At 52.2% G+C, this 19,826-nt stretch overlaps 2 protein-coding genes across 10 annotated transcripts in view; one reads left to right on the top strand and one right to left on the bottom strand.

The window, feature by feature from the left end:
* The window catches only part of EFCC1 (EF-hand and coiled-coil domain containing 1), a 43,102-nt gene extending 31,312 nt beyond the window's left edge, over positions 1 to 11,790 (bottom strand). For 2 of the 3 annotated variants that reach the window (XM_007985437.3, XM_007985438.3), the window contains exons 1-2: positions 10,964 to 11,790; positions 9,180 to 9,463 (exon numbers count right to left, since the gene is read on the bottom strand). In XM_007985437.3, the coding sequence (XP_007983628.3) occupies positions 9,180 to 9,463; positions 10,964 to 11,659 (980 nt within the window). In that variant the 5' untranslated portion in view covers positions 11,660 to 11,790. Of the gene's footprint in view, positions 1 to 6,755; positions 6,823 to 9,179; positions 9,464 to 10,963 lie in introns of all 3 variants that reach the window. The other variant, XM_038003479.2, reaches the window with a different exon arrangement.
* The window catches only part of CFAP92 (cilia and flagella associated protein 92 (putative)), an 81,627-nt gene continuing 72,948 nt past the window's right edge, over positions 11,148 to 19,826 (top strand). For 3 of the 7 annotated variants that reach the window (XM_073009812.1, XM_073009813.1, XM_007985421.3), the window contains exon 1: positions 11,974 to 19,334. The gene's annotated coding sequence lies outside the window, so the exon portion shown is untranslated. Of the gene's footprint in view, positions 11,238 to 11,973; positions 19,335 to 19,826 lie in introns of those variants that run through there. The other 4 variants (XM_073009810.1, XM_073009809.1, XM_073009808.1 and 1 more) reach the window with 4 other exon arrangements.

Raw genomic sequence — 19,826 nt, 5'->3', positions numbered from 1 at the left:
AATTTTCACTTCTAAGGAAAAATTCATGAGGTGAACATTTGCTGTTTCTGTCTAACCTGCATCCTTTTCTGTCTCCTAGTAACAGCACCAACCTTCCTTTTGGGAGTTGTCCCACCTCTATGGCCACCCAACTCTTGGCCCACTTCAGGGTTGAGTGTGTGCCCTGGTCCAGGCCAACAGGACTATCCTAGTAGCCTGGTCCTGGTCTCGGCCTAGAGGCGGTGCTGTGACCCAGGTTGGGCCAATCCATGTTCTTTCCTAGGACTTTATCTACAGATGCTGGGAAGCAGAATGTTGGGTCACAGAATTTGAAAAGTTATGAACCTGGGGTCCCTGCAGCCATGTTCCCAGCTATGTGGAGCAGGAGTGAGTAGAACCAGGCAGGGACAAGCAGAGATCCAGGTGGATAGAGAGTGCTGGAGGCATGGGGGTCGAAAGCCCATCCGAGGAGTGTGCAGCAAACGCAGGCACACCCCACAGGTGGGAATGCATCCCACAGGCCAGGGCCAGCTGACAATGACATTTAAGGAGGGCTTATTATGTGCCAGGCATCATTTTAAAAGCTTTCTATTATCTCATTAGATTCTTACCCTGTGAGGTAGGTACTAAAATTAACCTATTCTCCAGATGAGAAAACTGAGGCACAAGCAAGTTGAGTTGTAGCTTCCCCAGAAGCATCAAGACACCAAAGAAAATGTGCAACATACATAGGTTAGCAGATGAGGCAGGTCATGGCCAAGGGTGACTGGTCTGGCACTTCAGCCCACCCCATGTTCTTTGTGGCTGCCTCAGGCCTGAAAAGGCTGAAGCTTATTTCCAACCCACCTGTGGGAAGTAGCAGAAAGAGCCACAAACTCGTGGACTGAATCCAGCCTGGCTGTGCCCCTGATTTACTGGGTGAGCCTGGGCAGATTACCATCCCTTTCTAGGCTCCTTCCTTCTCTGAAGGATGCATTCATTGTACATATTAGCTTGTGCAGTCAAGGCCCCTCTCTCTGGGAGGGGTGCAAAGCCTCAGGCTCAGGAGAGGGTGTATCTCTAAGCTGTGAGACCAAAGTGTGGGCCCAGGCTCTGTCCTCCAAGAAGTACAGCTAAGGGAATGCATTTGAATGAGGGCAGGTTTCTCTGGGGACACCACTGATTGGCCACCTCGACAGATAGCCCACGGCTCCTCCTCCTCTGCCTCCTTGCTCTCCAAGGCCTGCCCCTTTGTGATCCTGCCCTGGACAGGCCTTGCTTTTTTGGATAGACAAGAATGAGCGTCCCCACTTCATTCTTTCTTTGTTTTTTTTTTTTTTTGAGATGGAGTCTTGCTGTGTCACCCAGGCTGGAGTACAGTGGCACAATCTTGGCTCACTACAACCTCCACCTTCTGGGTTCAAGCAGTTCTCCCGCCTCAGCTTCCCGAGTAGCTGGGATTATAGGTGCGTGCCAGGAGGCCTGGCTAATTTTTGTATTTTTAGTAGAGACGGGGTTTCACCATGTTGGCCAGGCTGGTCCTGAACTCCTGACCTCAGATGATCCGCCTCCCAAAGTGCTGGGATTACAGGTGTGAGCCACTGTGCCCAGCCCAATAAGTTCCAATATTTATTAAGCCTTTCATTATTCTGAGTACTTTCAACACATCAGCACGTTGAATCTTCAAATACTCCATGATGTGGGTATTATAATCATTACTATTCTCATCTCATTTTACAGATGAGCTGAGGCTCACAGAGGTGAGAACGGCTTGCCGCAGGCCACACTCCCAGAGCTCTACCACCATGCTGCCTCCCCCGCCACACTCGATGTTTATGCCAAGACAGAATCCCATACCCACTTTACGGCCGAGGAAACTGAGACTCACAGAAGTGAAGGGAACAGCTCTAGCTCCTACCACACATGTGGAGGAGCCGGGAATCAAAGCCAGATTGGTCTGGGCCTTCTGAGCCTGGGCCCCCACCCACTGAGCCCCCTGTGCATCCTGAGGGCCTGGGGCATGCAGTGGGTGCCTGAGTGGGTCTGCCTCTTTGTGAGCCTGAGTATTGTTCCTGGAGGAGGAAAGGCCTCTTTTCTCACCAAGGCCACCCACACACCCACCTCCAAGGACGACGGAATCCGAGGCCTCCCAGCTCCAGATGGTGCCCCATGCCCCCTCTGCTCGCCCCCACCCATCCACCTCCCTCCCGCCCCGGACCCACTGACTTTGGCCCACCCAGGTCAGTCCAGGCAGCAGCAATGGGGCAGAAGAAAGGAGGTAGCCCTCAGATGGCCTCACCTTTGTGTCCCCTCCATGGTGGCCAGCCAATTGCCCTCCCTCCTCCCTCCCCCACCCCCTTTCTTCCATGGCAGCCTTTTCATCCTCCCCTGACAACAAAGCCAGAGGCCAGGCCGCCAGGCCTCTCCTTGTTCCAGCTGAGCTGAGCTGGCTCTCTGCCTTTTCTGTCTTTTTGAGAGCCAGCCCCTGCCCAGTGGTGCTGGCCCTAGGCTGCCTGCCCTGCCCAGGTGTCCTGAAGGCCCTATCAGGGCCTTCAGAGCAGGGTCAGGGGCCATACCAGGCAACTGGCTGAGACATGGATGGTTTCAAAAGGACAAGATGTCACAAATCCACCAGATACCATCTACTGAGGACTCAAGGGGGACCCCTCAAGGCAAGACAAGGCCACTGGACCACTCAGGGGTCTCCTTGTGCTGAAGTCCCAGACGTTATGCCCTTTCTTCCACTTTTGAGGACAGCATCCACTCCCATGCCCGCTGGCCCATTCATGTGTCCACACACATCTTACTATGTGCCAAGGCTGGACTGGGTGCTAGGCCACAGAAGTGCCAAGCCCTTATGCTCCCTCTGGAGGGCTCCCAGCTATGGACAGAACCTGGGGATAACATCTTCTTCTGTCCACCCTCCCCAGTGAGCCCTAAAATCACCTGGATGGGCACAGGTTGGTGAGGGCATAGAGTCCCCCTGAAACCACCCCTAAAGCACCCAGCAGTCAGGAAAAGCTGACCTCCAGACAAGCCTGCTCTGTGTCTAACCAGGTTTCCTCCCAGGACCTTTAGAGTTCAGAGTCTTGAGCTGCCACAGGTGGGCTATTCTACCCAGATAAGAAAAGGATTGGTCTGCAAGCTCCAGAGAGGGGCAAGGGGGTGTGTTCCTTGAATGTGTCTGGGATACAGTGTCCCTTGTTTCTCCTGGGAGGATCTCATTTCCAGAGTCCAACGGGCCTTGCTCTCACTCCAGTGGTGGGTATGTGACTAAGGTTTGGCCAGTCAGAGCATCAAATTGTCCTGGCCCCTGTGATGAATTCAGGATGAATATGTTTCCAAGTTGGCTGAATGAGGCCCATTTCCAGGACTTCAGTGGGATGGTTCAGATAACAGATGGTCTTTCTACTGGACTGAGCTTTGGGGATGTTAGCCTGGCACCCCAAGGGCTACTGGGGGAGAGAACTTGCCAGAGAGTAAAGCAGAGCTTCAGCATATCCTGGTAATACTACGTGAGTACCTGAATTCAGCCATGTCTGAAGCTGGATATGCCTACACTTTTCAGTTCTAAGAACTAACTTCTTTTTCCCCTAGGTCAGTTTGCATTAGGCTTTCTGGCACTCACCCAGGAGACCTGGATGATAGAAAGGAAGAAAAGAAAGAGAAAACAGAGGAGACAAGAAAGGTGGAAAGTGGTTTCGGTGGAGAGTGCCACTGAAACACCTTGGTTGGGCAGGGATTGAATGACATTTTATGAATGGTGATGTCAGATTTTCCATATGAAGCTGTTTGCATTACTGCAACAGAATCCCCCCTCCAATAATCAGTAATGTCTACTATGCATAAAAATTTGTGTGGGGATGGACTATTTTGTGGGATTTGAAGGATAAGGAGCTGAGTTTCTCACCTCAGACAAGGTTGTGTTTGAACAGAGACCAGCTGTGGGGAAGCAGGATCAGAGGCTGATGTGGCTGTGAGGAGACCAGAAGCCTCTTGGGAGGGCTGCATGCCTCAGCAGGCAGGGGCTGGGCCAGGGAGTGCCTGAGTCTTCCCCAGCTCTAGGAGGCCTGAAGATGCCTTTTGACACCTGGGGGGCTTCTATTTCACCTGCAACTCCTACAACTCTGAAAGCAGCAGCAGCTCCTTTGTGGCCCCTCAGCACATGGCACACCTGTGCCCTAACATGTCTACTGCCATTTCTGTGTCCCCAAGGATTCTGGCATGGGGATTGGTCCACAGAAGTTGCTTAGAAAATGCTGTTGAATGAATTAAATAAATATCTCCAATTGCTTACATATTTACTGTCCATCCTCTTAGGCTGCTGATCAAGATGGTGGATTGAGGTGCTATGGGAAGCCCCTCTTCCATCTACGAATATGCTGAAATGCTGGATAAAATAGAACTATTTAAAAGGGTATAGAGCCAAAGTCAAAATCAAGAAGAGGAGATCTCCAGCTTGTGTGGAAAGCAGGAGATGGAGCTGAAATGCCCATGGAGGGATCAGGGACAGGAGACCTTGCGTAGTGAGTTACAGAAGGAGACTCCCTGCATGAGGCCAGGGGCCAGCAAGGGCTGTCTTATCCATAAACAAAGATGAAAAGTATTCCACTTATTGGCCTTGGGGTTTTGTTCCCAGGTATGGGACTCAATCTCTCACTACCTGTGTAGCTAGGCAACTCCAAGCTAAGAATCACAATTAAAAACTGGTCTAGAATCAGGGCCTAGTGGAGGCAAATGGAGAACTGCTCTGAAGGGAACTCTACAACTGGTTCTATGTGTGACTCTCGAGGATCATGGCCCTGCCAAAGACGGGCTCACAGCCCAAAATGACAGTGCCTGCCAAGAATGCCTCATCATGACAAAGACAACAGGTGTAAAACATCTCAGGAAGCTCAGATATTACAGCAATCCAAAAGAGACTGTAAAATTAATATGGTTGAATGCTACAGAGATAAAGGATTAGACGGAGCCCACAACACAAGGACTGATAAGGATGAAAAAAAAAGTACAGGTCTGAAAAAGAACTCAATAGAAGCCCTAACATGAACAATAGAGTCATCGAGATCCCATTTTAGGAAAGTGGCAGAGTTTGACTCAAAGTTAGGAAACTCAACGCAGTCTGAATTCATCTGAGTTCTGGTATGTGACTTTAGTAAACCCACTCCCAACTCCAAGGGTCTATTTCCTCATTTGAAACATATGACATAATACCAACCTCAGAGGGAAGATGAGAAGATCAGAGTGAGTCGGTATCTGTGAAAGTGCTTTGAACACTGGGAGATGCTGGAAAAGTGTGAGTTGGGTCATTTATTCTAACCAAATGGCTTCAAGCTGTCATTCTCAGGGGGAGTTCAGTCATTGCTCTGTTTTCCCCCCAAAGACACATCTGCAGAGCACCTGGAGACATTCCAGAGTGATGTCACTTAAGAGGGTGTGATGGGGCTCTGCTGTTTGGGGCATGGGGCCCTTTCCTCCCTGTAATTCCTCTAGACTGCAGCCCCCTAGGCCAGCTGCAGAGGAGGGGGTTGATTCAGCGCAATAGTCAGGGACATCTGAGTTTCTGGCACTTGAAAAGCAAAAGCAGGCTGGGTGCGCTGGCTCACACCTGTAATCCCAGCACTTTGGGGGGCCGAGGTGGGCGAATCACAAGGTCAGCAGTTCAAGACCAGCCTGGTCAACATGGTGAAACCCCATTTCTATTAAAAATACAAAAATTAGCCAGAGGCAAAAGAATGGCTTGAACCTGGGAGGCGGAGGTTACAATGAGCTGAGATTGTGCCACTGCACTCCAGCCTGGGTGACAGGCGAGACTCCAGCTCAAAAAAGAAAGGAAGGGAAGGGAGGTGAGGGGAGGGGAGGGGAGGGAAGGGGAGGGGAGGAGAGGGAAGGGGAGGGGAGGGGAGGGGAGGGGAGGGGAGGGGAGGGGAGGGGAGGGAAGGGAAGGGAAGGGAAGGGAAGGGAAGGGAAGGGAAGGGAAGGGAAGGGAAGGGAAGGGAAGGGAAAAGAAAGAAAGAGAAAAGCAAAAGTAGAGGTGAATTGTAGCCCACAGTCCCTCCCCAGCCAGTAAAATGTCTGGCCGATGTTTCCGGGGTAGGAGAATCCAGGGGGACTTGTGCATATTACCAAACCCAACTCGAGCTTGTGGCTTGGGGCCATCAGGCTGGGCTGTGAGTCCTGCCCTTGCCACTAAGTTGCTGCGCCACACTGGACAGCTGCTTCCTCCCTGGTCTTGGTTTTCTCGTCTGTGAAATGCTGACAATAACACTTTTCTTTTAGACTAGTTCAGAGGCCCCATGAGCTCACATGAAAAAGTGCCTGGTATGCAGCTGATGCTCAATAAATGCCCATGGCTATTCTGTCTCCTCTCCTTTCCCTTCTTCTCAGAGTGAGAGCTTTGGGGCAGGTCAGTCCATAAACCAGCAAACTCTGACCGTAGAAAATGGGCAGAGGTGGTCAACCTCCTGGGCAAGGTAGGGTTGAAAGCATATTTCTAGAGGGGCAGAGAAATGAGTGACACAGTCATCTGCCTAATCACTGTGTGCCCTTCACATAGTGTTACTCGCTCTCTGGTCCTCAATATCCTCATCACTAGGTGTTTCCTTCAAAGCCTCTGCAATAGCTGCTCCTCCTTCTTCCTTACTAACAGAATCCACTTTTGGCTGGGTGCAGTGGCTCACACCTATAATCCCAGCACTTTGGGAGGCCGAGGCGGGTAGATCACCTGAGGTCAGGAGTTTGAGACCAGCCTGGCCAACATGGTGAAACCCCGTCTCTACTAAAAATACAAAAATTACCCAGGCGTGGTTGCATACGTCTGTAATCCCAGCTATGGTGAGGCTGAGGCAGGAGAATCTTTTGAACCTGGGAGGAAGAGATAGCAGTGAGCCAAGATTGCGCCATTGCGAAAAAGCCTGGGTGACAGAGCAAGACTCTGTCTCAAAAAACAAACGAACAAAAAATAGAACCCCAGTTTTGTTTGAGACTGACTAACAGGACCAGCCCTTCCAGGTTTCTTCTTATGCCCAATCAGCAGATAGAAGGTCTGGAGGCACAGCAGCCATTGTGTAACTGTGAATCAAAGCACACAGGCAGTGGGGGAAAAGTGCTTTGACTTTTCTGCTTTGTGGCTGTGTGGCCTTGGGTATGTTACTTAACTTCTCAGTGCCTCATTTCTCACAATGTGTAAACTGGGGATAAAATGCCTACCTTGAACAATCTTATGGGGACTAAATGGTGCATTGGCTATGAATCCACTTTTTCTATTGTAAAGGGCTATGCCAATGTTTGTAGTCACTTGTAGCATTCTGCTGTAGAGGACTAGTTGTGACTTTAGAAATAAACAAAGAAGAGCCCCTTTATTTCTCCTCTTGGATAAAGTTCCAAGGCTGGATGTGGGCCTCAAGCCAACCAGCCCTGCTCTTTAGCCATCAGCTATGCAAACAGGAAGTGGCTCTCCAAACACTGCACGCTGCAGGAGGCTGGCCCAGAGTCTGCCTCTTTGGAGGCCTCCCTCTAGCCCCATGCCTTCCCATCTCCCAGCTGTGAGCTCCTCAGATGTCCAGTAGGTTCAAGGCCATCCCTTCTGCCTGCCCCACCCCCAGCCTGGGCCAGACCACCTTCCTCTCAGGACCAGGATGGCAGGAGCCCCTCACTGGGCTCCGCACTGTCTTCTGCTCTCCCTGTCTGCCCATCTCTTTGTCACACTGTAGCCAGGGTAACTTTTTATTGAAATGTAAATCTGCTTCTGTCACCTCCTTGCTTAAAACTTTCCCATGGTTTCATGTTCTTTCTCTTAAGGGAAAAACTGAAGTCCTTGCTGCCACCTTCCAGGCCCTAAATGGGCCTACCTCCAGCTCTACCCCTCCAGCCACTCTGGCTTCCTTTTAGTTTTTGAATGGTGCTAAGGCTCCTTCTGCCCTAGGGCTTTGCCCGTACTGTTCCCATTTTCTAGAATGTTCTCTCCTCTCCTCTTTCCATCTGGCCCAGTAACATCCTACCCTCAAGTGTCACTTCTTTGGGGGCAGGCTGATGAGTGTCCTCCACATCCTGCCTGCTGCCACACATCTGTTCCTGTGAAGGTCTTATCTGCTCACAGGTGGCTGCTCAGGGCAGGGAATTCAGTCTGTCCTAGTCACATGGTCACATCCCTGATGCCTGGGATGGCCCCTGGCACAGAGAAAATGCTCAGCAAATGTGTAGTCAGGCCAGCTGGCAGGCAGGGGTGCCTTGTGATTTGAAAGGGAGAGAGGCTCTGTCTACCAAGCATCTACCATGTGCCAGGCAGGAGCCCATGGCCTCTTCACAGCCACTCCCGCAGGCAGGGACCCCAATCTGTGTTCTACCCAAGAGGAAGCAGGGTCTTCGAGGAGTGGTGACTTGCCCACACTCACACATTTGCCAAAAGTCCTGCCAAGATTTGAATCTGGGTCCCAAGTCCAGCTTCCTGCCCTGGTGGAGCTAGCACAGGCAGTCATTATACACCTGTTTCCTCATCTACAGAGTGGAAACACAGCAGTACCCACCTCACAGGGCAGCTGTGAGGCTTAAATGAGTTAAGCCACATAAAGTACTTAGCTCAAGGCCTGGCACACAGCAAGTGCTTAGTAACTGTAAGCTATTATCATTATGATCGAATCCAGGAACAAATAAGAATAAGCACATTCAACTGCAATCTATGATAAACAAATAGAGGGTGTTTGTGGGTGAACAGGAGGATGGATGGACGGCTGGCTGGGTGGGTGGGTGGGTGGAAGGATGGATGATGGATGCGTGGGTGGGTGGGGGGATGGATGGATGATGGGTGGGTGGGGGGATGGGTGGGTGGGTGAGTGGATGGATGGGTGGGTGAGTGGATGGATGGATGAATAGATGGATGATGGGTAGGTGGATAGATGATGGGTCGGTGAGTGGATGGGTGGATGGATGAATGGGTGAGTGGATGGACGAGTGAGTGGATGGATAGGTGGGTGGGGTGGGTGAGTGGATGGATAAATGGATGGATGAATGGATGGCTGGGCAGATGGATGCAGAGCAAGCAATGGAATAGACTTATGACTTAAGAAATGGAGAACTGACAAAGGAATGAAAGAACACGTGAATAAATGCATGGAGAAACTGGAGAACACGAGAGCGTGTGGGAGGGCGTTTGCACACCCGAAGTCTGGGAAAATGGGAGCCGAATTGGGGCACTTGGGCCCAGGGCCCGCGCCCCTGCTCACCTGTAGCGTTGCAGCTCCGTCTCCAGCCGCCGCACCCAGCGCTGCAAGCCGGGCACCTGTCGCGCCAGCGCCTCCAGCTCTCGCACGCGGTGCAGGCTGCGCAGCACCACCTGCCGGGCCTCCTCCGCACGCCGCCGCACCTCGGCCTGGCCACGGCGCAGCCGCCCAGCGCGGGCCTCCGCCGCAGCCAGCGCGCCTTGTGCCTGCCGCAGTTCCCGCACCGCAGCCTCCGGTCCGCCGCGCTCCATCTCGTGGGTGCTCGCCTGGCTCTTCCAGAGCCCGACCTGCGGGGACAGGGCAGCAGGGGCAGGGGGTAAGTGCCCCAGCCACATGCACCAGACGAACGCCCGCCACGACGGCGGTCCCCATTCCTCCGCACCCAGAAGCACGTGAGCACGTTTATGGCGCCGCCTGCTTCCAGGTGCCAGGCCCTTAGGTCCCGTGCGTCCGAGCTCCTTTAACCCTCGCCACATCCCTAGGGAGGCAGGAGCTCTAATGATACCTCCTCGCCCGCCCCCCCCAACCCTCCAGCGTTTTTTTACTGATGAAGGAAACTGAGACACGACGCCAGTATTCTGTTCCCTCTGTGGTACCAATGATTCTTCAACCTCGCACCTCGTCTCGGTCTACTCCTGTGTTGGCGGCGTTCAGCCTGCCGGGTGGCAGTTCCTCATCTCCTAGACTCCCCCCAGTGGCACTTGCAGCCCTCCCCGTGCCTGCTCACTAGAGGCTCCTTGAGGGCGGTTTCTGTCTGTCTTTACTGGTGTGTTCCCAGAGCCTAAAACAAACCTGGCACATAGTAGGTGCTCAATAAATACCTGAGCATGAGCGATGCCGGAAGACCTTTCAGGCGCATCCCATGGCTCCCCGTACATTACTTGGGATTCCACATCAGAGGAGTACTTTCCCGCCTCCACCCTGGCTTCCATGTACACCAACACTGAAAACCACACCTTGCCACTTCCCTGCACTCTGCAGTGTCCTGAGCTAAAGCGGGGTCATATAACGTCATTTTCTTCCTGGCCTGTTGTCGCCTGGGGTAGGGGCTGTTCCTTTCCTCCTCTGACCCCTGCGGCCCAGCACTGCCCTTGGCGCACGGCTGGCACAGTGCTTAAGTGTTTGTCAACGGCTCCCAGATGCTAAGGCTGGGTCCCCATCTCACCCCATGGTTTCTTCTCAATAGCCCAGAGCGGGTCTGGTTCCCACAGGCATTTGGTGGCCAGTGAGTGCCTGATCCATAGTGTGAGCCACCCTGTCTATTTCTCACTTGTCTCTGTTTCTCCCGCAGGGAGCCCCGTAAGTCTTTGCTGATTGACAGAAGGAGCTGTCAGTCTACTCCAGGAGGCAGGGAGATCCTTAAAGGTGAGGTCAGGGCCTTCTTCACACTTCTGTCTCCTAAACCTCCCAGAAGCCTGGCAGGAGGGAGAGAGAAAGATGCTTGTTGAAAGGGAATGTGTGAGACTACCCAGACAGGTGCAATTCCTGGGTTAGAAGGGGCAAGATGCGATGATGCGGGGGTGGAGCAGAAAAGTGGGGTATGGTTGTCTGAATGTGACTGGGGTTTTCAGGAGTGGAACAGATGGTAATAACAGGGTTGGGGACTGGAGTGGAATGGGGAGGAACAGGGACAGGACGCAAGTGGGCTGAGGCGGGGTGGGATGGTGTAGGGTTGCCCTCTGTCTACCCTTCCTCTGCCTCTGTCCCGTCGGGCTCCGCAGCCAGCCAGCTTTTAGTTTGAGCCCTCTCCCAGGCGTTACCACCCTCCCTCCGCGGCCAGCGCGCACCTGCAGTGCTAGGCAGCGCGCATCACTGCTCTGCAGCGCAGCGCGCAGGTCCTCCACCAACTCGCGCAAGCTGCTATTCTCCTCCTCCAGCCGCGCAACGCGCTCGCAGTCAGAACCGCTGTCGGGGCCAGGCGCGCAGGGCGGGCGGCGGCGGCGGCGCGGACGGCGCAGGCGGATCTGCGTCTCGATGTGCTCGCTGAGAGCGCCGCGGGGCAGCCGGGGCCCCGCAAGGGTGCCGAAGTAGCCGCAGAGGCGCGCGTGGAACTGGCGGAAGGTGAGCTCCGGCGGCTCGGCGCGCAGAGCCAGGCGCGCCTCTTCGTCGGTATCTGAGTCCCTGTCCGTGGCCAACTCAGCGGCCGCGTCCCCGGTGGTCACAGCTCTGGAGTTCACGTCTACGGCTGCCTCCCCGGCCGCAGTGGCCCCCTCCGCGCGCAGCCCCAGCACAGCGCAGAGGGCGCGGAAGTCGGCGCGGGGCAGGCGGCCGGCGCCGCGGCAGTCCAGGTGGTGGAAGACCTCCTGCAGGTACTGGTCCAGGCCGGTGGCCAGCACCACGATCTCGTTCTCCACGCCGCGGTCCAGCCCATAGTGGTGCGCCAGGGCGCTCAGCAGCCACTGCGTGCGCCGCGCAGGTCGCCGGTACGGGTCACCTCCCGCGCCCTCCATGCCGGCCTCCGCGCCCGCGCTGTCCGGCTCCATCGCTGCGCCGCGCGCCTCGCTCCTCCGGTCCCTCCTCCGGTCCCTTCGCCCCGCCACTTCCAGGGGCGGCCCCAGAGTTTCTTGAAAGGAGGGGCTTAGCGGTCGCGATCTGGTTGGAGCGGCGCCGGGGACCGTGTCCAGCAGCTGCGCTGGCCTCACAGGGTGTCTGGTTTACCCCAGTTGCTTTGGAGGGGCCTGGGGTAGGAGGTCCAGGAGCCCCCCGGGACCCCCGCAGCGCCACCAGTGCCCAGTCGGCGTCCGAGTCTGGCTTCTCCGCGTTGACTCCCGCGCTCTCCTCTCCTCACTCCCGGGACGTTCCTGGCTTCTGCGCTTTTCCTCCCCCTCCCGGCCGTCCACTCTCAACTCCCTCCTCCCTTCGCCCCACCCGCCTGGCGCGGAGAGTTCGCCCCGAGACCTGGGCGAGGGGTTGGCGCGGGATCCGAAGCCCAGGAGGGCCTTGGGGGTGGCGGCCTCGTCCGGTTGCTGGGTATGTGCCCCCACACCCAAGCGTCACTCTTCCCCCTCTTCCCGGAAGGCCTTTCGAGGGTTGCCTGGCAAGCCTGCTCTCGCCGCCCTGTAGCTGTACGTGCGGAAAAGCCTCCCCTCTGCTTAAATTCAGCTACCAGGTTTCCGAACACTTCTTGTGCCACCATAGACCTTGCAAAAAGTCCCAAGTAGTAACTGGGAAAGAGAGGGAAACAGGCTTGGAGAGGCAAGGTGTCTAGGTTAGGGGCACCCCGCTGGTCAGAAGCTGATCTGTGCTAACTGCTCTGTCCAGATCCCTGTTGGGGGTGGGGATAGGATTCTCGGGAAAGTGGTGTCTCCCGGCCCTGCCACCTTTGTGTCTGAGGGTGCTGACTTGGCAATGGGATTCGAGTTCCATCTCTGAGCTGGGGTTAGGTTAACAGGTTGATGATTGGCTGATGTTTTAGAACACATTTCTGGAAGATGAAGAAAAACCTGCTTCTCTGGTGAGTACTGGACTGTGTTCGCTTTCTTTTTCACGAGAGGCGTGCAGTGATATTGTGATATTGTTCACCTGTTACCTGCACCAGGAACGGTTATCCAGCCACGGTATCCAGCTACGTTGGAGCAAGAGGCAGACTCTTCAGCTGTTCCTAGCTATAACAGAGACGGAATCTTGCCTTGTGGATAACTCTGTCAGTTTAAATGTAAAATCTTGCCTTTTGAAAAGCGATAGCATTCTGTCTCCTCTGCCACAGTATCCCAGAATCAGCACTTTGTCCATTTGGCAAATTCGTACTTGTTCTGGAAGGCTTTGCCCAGAGTACATCTCTGCTGGGAAGGAGTTAAAGGCTTCTCCCCAAGCATTTTGGACATACTGTTTTAGGTTTGTTTTTAATTATAAAAGTAATGGCAATTTGACAAAGTTTTTACATCACATCCACTTCTTGGCTTCTACTTTAGAAAGCCACTGTGCACAGGATGTTCACTGCATCATTGTTTATTACAGTGAGAAACTGGAGACAACACGGTGTCCATCAGATCAGCTAGGACTCAGCAAAATGAGTGTGAGCAGACACAGCAAGGCACAAGCTGATTATGCACAACACTGATGCTTGCATAACAAGAACAAAAACACAAAAAACAATACTATTTTCTGCTGGGACATGTGTATGTGAGTGCACAGAAGAAGAGGGAGGGATTCATAAGTGGATTCAGTGGTTTTCTCTGCAGATAGGAAACACTGCAGCATTTACCTTTTGATAAGATGTTCTCATGTGTTTCTTTTTCTTGGCCGGGTGCGGTGGCTCACGCCTGTAATCCCAGCACTTTGGGAGGCCGAAGCGGGTGGACTGCCTGAGGTCAAGTGTTCGAGAACAGCCTGGTCAACATAGTGAAACCCCTTCTCTACTAAAAATACAAAAAATTAGCTGGGCACGGTGGCAGGCGCCTGTAATCCCAGCTACTTGGGAGGCTGAGGCAGGAGAATCATTTGAACCCGGGAGGCAGAGGTTGCAGTTAACTGAGATCCTGCCATTGCACTCCAGCCTGGGTGACAAAGCGAGACTCCGTCTCAAAACAACAACAACAACAACAAAAAAGAACCTGATTTTATTTCATGTCAGTGCTGAGGGCTGGTAGCCCCGGCAAGAGTGCAACACCCTCCCCGCCCCCCACATCCCTGCAGCTGGTAAAGGAATCCTTTGAACAGTAGCTTTCCTGGGCCAGTCAATATTGAAAAGAAAGCTTTTAAATGTCTTGCTGGGAGCCTTTGCCGGCCTCTGCTCCCCTACAGCTCAGGGAAGTAAGGGTTGATAATGGTTTTCTGTCAGGCCTGTCTGTCTGCCCCGTGGTGTTACCAGGCACCTCTGAAATAATTCTGGTTGCATCCACAAGGTTTTTGTTTAAGGTTCAAAGTGAGCAAACTCAGAGGTCTCCTTGCGCTCTTTTGTATGAGCTGGGGGGATGGGCATGTGTCTGTGTAGGGTAGAGTCAGGGCTGTGGCAAAGAAATGATTTTCTGAAGTCAGTTCAGTATTGTTTGAGCCATTTCAAATAGTATATTGTTTAAAGTGTCTTTTAAAGGTCCAGGAAAATGCTAAAAAGCAAAAATCATCCACTATTCTGCCACCAAGAGGGGACCACTGTGTATTTCTGATGTATTTATTTCCAAACTTTTCTATGTATTTGGGCATGAAAGAACTTTTTGGAGTGATTGAAATACTCTGTCTTCATGGTATAGTGGTTGCATGACTGTGTACATCTGAATTTCACAGTGTGCAAATTGTAGCTCATTCAACTTGACATGAAAAGCACAGTGGAAAGGGCGCCGTTGGGCTCTTTCTTTGCACAGGAACTGAGCTTTGTAAACAGCTTGACTGTGGTTTCTTTGCAGACACTGCTCCAGAGGCTGCTCTGTGCTCCCTCAGAATGAACTATAAGGTGCTTTGTCATCCCCCACAGATGCCCACAGAGGTGATTTTCAGCTTTTCTCCACAAAAACAATACTGTGAACAGTTTGTGCCATATCTTGAGTGATTTATTACCGGGCCAAGGAGTATACATATTTTATAAACTCGCGATATTGTCACACTGTTTTTTGGAAACTTGTGTTATTCTATCCAGAGCCCAGAATTGTCTGGGAATGTCGTTGGGCCATTATTTTCAGTGTCATAAAGCTTTTGGGTTTTTAGGAGTCTTGGTTAGTGGATTTGCTTTAGTGTTCAGACACCAAGCTTTACTTCTATTAAAAATAGGCCCGTTGTTAGGCAAAGATTTCTTAGATACAACACCAAATGCATGGTCCAAAAAAGAAAAAAATGATGAATTGGACTTTCATCAAAGTTCAAAACATTTACACTTCAAAAGATACTATTAAGAAAATAAGATGAACAAGAGACTAGAAGGAAATATTTGTAAAACATATGCCCAGTAAAGAACTTATATTCAGAATTTACAATGAACTCTTACAAGTGTGTTCTGACTTGTAAGAACAAGTAACAAGTAACAAGAAGACAAACAATCCAATCAAAAGTGAGTGAAAGATACAAACAGATATTTTGCCAAAGAAGTTGTATAAATGGCCAACATGCACATAAAACAATCTCAGTATTCTTAATTGTTAGGGAAATGCACATGAAAACTACAATGAAATACTATATCATACCCATGAGAATAGCTGTAATGAATAAAACAGGCAACAAATCTTGTCAAGAATTTGGAGAAACAGGAAACTTCATGTTATTATGGGAACATAAAATGCTGCAGCCCCTATGGAAGATAGTTTGGCAGTTTCTCAAGAAGTTAATCACAAAACGACCATACGACCCAACTATTCCACTCCTAGATATCGACCCAAGAGAGATGAAAACACGTCCACACAAAGACTTGCATGGGAATGTTCATTGCAACATTGTTCATAAATGTCTAAATGCCCAAGCCAAATGCCCATTAACTGATGAATGGATAGGCAAACTGTGGTCTGTCCATACAATAGAATATTATTCAGTCATGAAAAGGAATGAAATACTGACACATGCCTCAACATAAATAAACCTCAGAAACATAACGGTAGGTGAAAGAAACCAATCACAAAGCCAGAACACATAGTGTCTGACTCAATTTATAGGAAATGTCTAGAAAAGGCAAATTTTTAGAGATAAAGTAGATATTGGTTGCTTAGGACTGGGAGTTGGAACAGAGATTAATTTTAAATGTGCATGAAGTCTTATTAGGGGGATGAAAATGTTCTAAAATGAATTTATGCTGATGATCACACCACTTGGTTACTGAAAATTACTGAAAATCATTGAATTCTATGCTTGAAATGGATGGACTTTGTGAAATAAAAAATACTTCAATAAAGCTGTTAAAAATGGGGAAGGGGCAAGAAGAAGATGGATGTAGCTGATTCCCAATATGCTTCCAGCTGCCAGAGTCTTGGGATAACTTCAGGAAGGCCTCAACATAACCTGTGGGAGCTTGGGAACCCCCCACCCAGTGGAGTAAGGAAGCAGGGATGGATTGTTCAGTGACCTTGAACACCTCCCACCCCTGGATGTTTGCCCCTCTGCTTACCAGAGATACAGTCCATGTCTTCATCCCCTTGAAGTGGGGCCAGCCTCATGACTTCCTTTGGTTAATGGCATGTAGCAGAGTGACATGGTGCTGGTTCCACGCCTAGGTCCCAAGAGGCCTTGCAGCTTCTTCCGTGCCCTCTGGGATCCCTTCTCTGAGAATGCCATCTGAGGAAGCCAGGCCAGGCTACGGGGAGATGAGGTGCCACCTAGAAGGAAGCTGGTGTACCATTGGGGGTGGAGGAGCCCATGGAGGGGAACCAGCGGGCCCGCGGAGAGCCAGCAGCAACTTCCAGACATGCAAGTGAGGCCTTCTGGCACCTTTCAGCCATGTTGGTCCTCCAGCTGAGCACAGCACAGGGAGTGAGCCCAGGCGAGGCCAGCAGAGAACTACCCAGCTGATACATGGAGTGGTGAGAAATAACAAGTGTTTGTTGTTTGATGCCATTAAGTTTGGGGATGGTTTTTACTCATTAACAGATAATTGAAACAGAAGCCCCCTTTCCTTTGCTTCTGATCTGCCAGCCCTGAAGCCATCTTCACTGAGGTGGGGTTGTAGACACACCACTCTCTCACACCTGAGTAGTGGGTGGCACACCTTTGCCCTAACTTCATCCTGTGATGCTCTAGGTCTTGACCCAGACACCACCTCTCTCAGGGCAGTGGTTCCATATTCTGGTTGTGTAATACAATCTTGGTGGTAATTTAAAAATATGGCTCCTGTTCCTATTATTTATTGCACAACAAATCACCCCGGAACTTAGTGGTTTAAGAGAGCAACAACTTACTTTGCTTATAAATCTGCAATTTCTCATGATGGAGACAGCTTGTTTCTGTTTCTTAGTGTCAGCCAGGGTGTCTCAAAGACTAAAGGCTGGGATCATTTGAATTCTTGCACTCTCATATGTCTGGGAGTTGAGGCTGGCAATTGGCTGGGAGCCATCAGTCACAACAGCTTCATGTGGCCATTTCTGGCCACATGGCTGCTTGGGCTTCCTCACAACATGGTAGCTGGATTCCTAGCATGAATACTATACCTCAAAAGAACAGGGCAGAGGTAGATGGAATTTGTATGACCTGGCCTCAGAAATCACATAGTGTCATTTCCTCTCTCTCTTTTGACTGAGGCAGTCACAAAGGTCTGCCCAGTTTCTAGGGGAGGGGTCTAGACCACCCCCCCACCCCCACTGGGTGGGAGGAATGTGAACCCCAGGATGCCTGCCAGAAGATTATGTGGGAAGGGATCTTTTGAGGTGGCTGTCTTTGGAAAATACAATCTGTCACTGGTTCTTAAGCCCCACCTCTGGAGAGTGACTTCCACAGGTCTTTAATGAAGCCTCAGAATTGTATTTTTGGCATGTAGGTGTTTCCAATGCACATCCAGGATGGCACATTGGTCCTTGGTCCAAGACCTCTGGCCTCTCACTACTGAACTTGGGCAGACATTGGCCTCTGCCCTAGGTGGTGATGTGATCAAGGAACCTTTGGAGGGAAACCAGCCTCAGGCCAGTGGGTAGGACCTGGGGAGCAGGAGGCCTGATGTCTGTCCGAGGGTGATGGTGGTGTTGAACTGCCCTTGTTAAAGGGCCCTTTTGGGGGCTGGTGTATCTGAGTAGCTTTGTATTCTTCCAGCCCTTTGTGTGTCTCCTGAGCACTTCCTAGCATATAGACAGCAGTCTCCAGGCTGCTGCAGGTGGGGTGTGGGCAGGTGGTTGTGGCTGTCATGCTGAGAGTTTGAACCCCCTCCTCACAGGGCCCACTGCTATTTGGTGTCTCCCCTCACAGCTGTACTTGAGGCTGTTTTTTAGACTAACTGAACCCGAGGAGTATTGGAGCGCCCAGTATTAAAGGGGCTGTCCCATGCCCTGAGAGCAGTCTGGGGAGGCATGCACTAGGAGGCTCAGGACTTGGGTCTCAGCCCCAGCTCCGCTACAGTTTTGCTCTTTGACACAAGGTAGGTCATAGCTCAACTCAGAGCTAAAGTTTTCTTAATAGCCAAGCGTGTGTGTAGCCTCAGCTCTCATTCTCTTGAACAAACTGACTGCCAGAGCGGGGTACCCTCCCTCAACAGAAGACCTGCCTTGGCTTCCCATTGCCCATAGTCCTGTGCCCTACCTGCCCTTTGGGGCTATGTACCATGGGCCGCGCACACTGCTGCAGCCTCACCATCCATTCCTGAAACTTGCCATGTCCTTTCACCTCAGCCTCACCATCCGTTCCTGAAACTTGCCATGCGCTTTCACCTCTATGGGCCTTTGCATATGCTGTTCCTCTACCTGGAATGCTTTCTCTTGCTTTCACCGCCTCTGCCTAGTCACCCCCCCCCCCCCCCCCAGATTTGGCTTTGCTCACCTCCTCCATGAAGCCTACCGCAGCCCTCCACCCCAGCGGCTTGCTGTGTTGAGGTCTTCTATATTAGGAGCCGCAGCCAGGGCTCTCAGCTTGGGTGGTTTAGCAGACGAGCGGAGACTTTGGAGTCAGGCAGTCCGGATTTCAACACAGTGCTGCGCCCTACTTGCTGTGTGACCTCAGGCGAATCGCTTCACCTCTCTAAGCTTTGTTTTCTCATCTCTGAGTTGGCGCTCATAATCACTAACCAGAATTCTCATGCTATTTTAAGGACATCAGCGACAGAAGCAGGGAATCTAATGAGACAGATCGTGGGGAGTCTGAGTTTGCAGAGCCCACAGCTTCTTTTGCTTTTATTAAAGAATGGGAGGTGGGAGCTGATGGAGGGGGAGAGAGAAGCCATCAACCCCTCTCCCCCGTCGTACGGGCAAGGGCCAGGCTTATAGTAGGTGCTAACGTTCAGAGTAGAAACTCCTTAAAGAGTGAATGAATGATTGAATGAATGAAGGCAGCTGGTTTCTGAACGTGGATGTAGCCATTTGACAGACTGCGCGCAGTGGCTAAGGGGGAAAGCCCCGCCCCGCGGAGCCCCGCCCCCAGGCCGCACGCCCTCGCATCTCCTAGCAACCGCCAAACGGAGCTGAGTGGCTGGGCCTCCGGCCCTCCCTGCACCCGCGGACGCTCCTTTCAGTCTTGGAGTCTCTTCGCCGAGGTGGCTGTGGATCTGGTGCGGGAGTTGCCGCCGCCGTCCAAGTCCCCGCTGCCACCCAGCGCATCCGCTCGCAGGTACCGCCAGCACCTGGAGGGGAACCCCGACCCCTGCCCCCAACTCGGCCGCAGCAGCCCGGGACCCTTCCCTCCTCTCCTCGACGCGTGTTCCCTTCTCGGTGTTTGCCCGGCGTTCCGCCTCCGTGGGCCCTGAGCTGATGCCCCAGCACCCAGTGCACGTTCATGTTCTGTCTAGGGGGCAGGGCTTGCCCTCCCCGACCTCGCCAGGCTCCTGCACGTGCTGCCCGCGGCCTGGTTTGCCTCTCCCCAAATAGCAAACGCATCTTGTGCTTAGTCGCAGCAGGCCTGCCTGAGTAGACGCCCCCTCTCCCGCCTGGTGGCTCCCGGGAGCTGCTCACCTGGGGCAGGCATTCCAGAAGCCCGGCGACTGACTCCTGGGTTAGGTGAAGGAAACGGGGTTGCTCGTCGTCGTGCTTACTGCCAGCCACTCTTCTCTGTGGTTCCTTCATCCATTTATTCTCTTAAGTCAGTTGAGTACCGACTGTGTGG

The sequence above is a fragment of the Chlorocebus sabaeus genome, chromosome 22, assembly GCF_047675955.1.
Source record: "Chlorocebus sabaeus isolate Y175 chromosome 22, mChlSab1.0.hap1, whole genome shotgun sequence".
Classification (NCBI taxonomy): domain Eukaryota; kingdom Metazoa; phylum Chordata; class Mammalia; order Primates; family Cercopithecidae; genus Chlorocebus; species Chlorocebus sabaeus.
The sequence above is the reverse complement of the archived record's forward strand: the minus strand, read 5'-3'. Positions and strand labels throughout refer to the sequence as shown.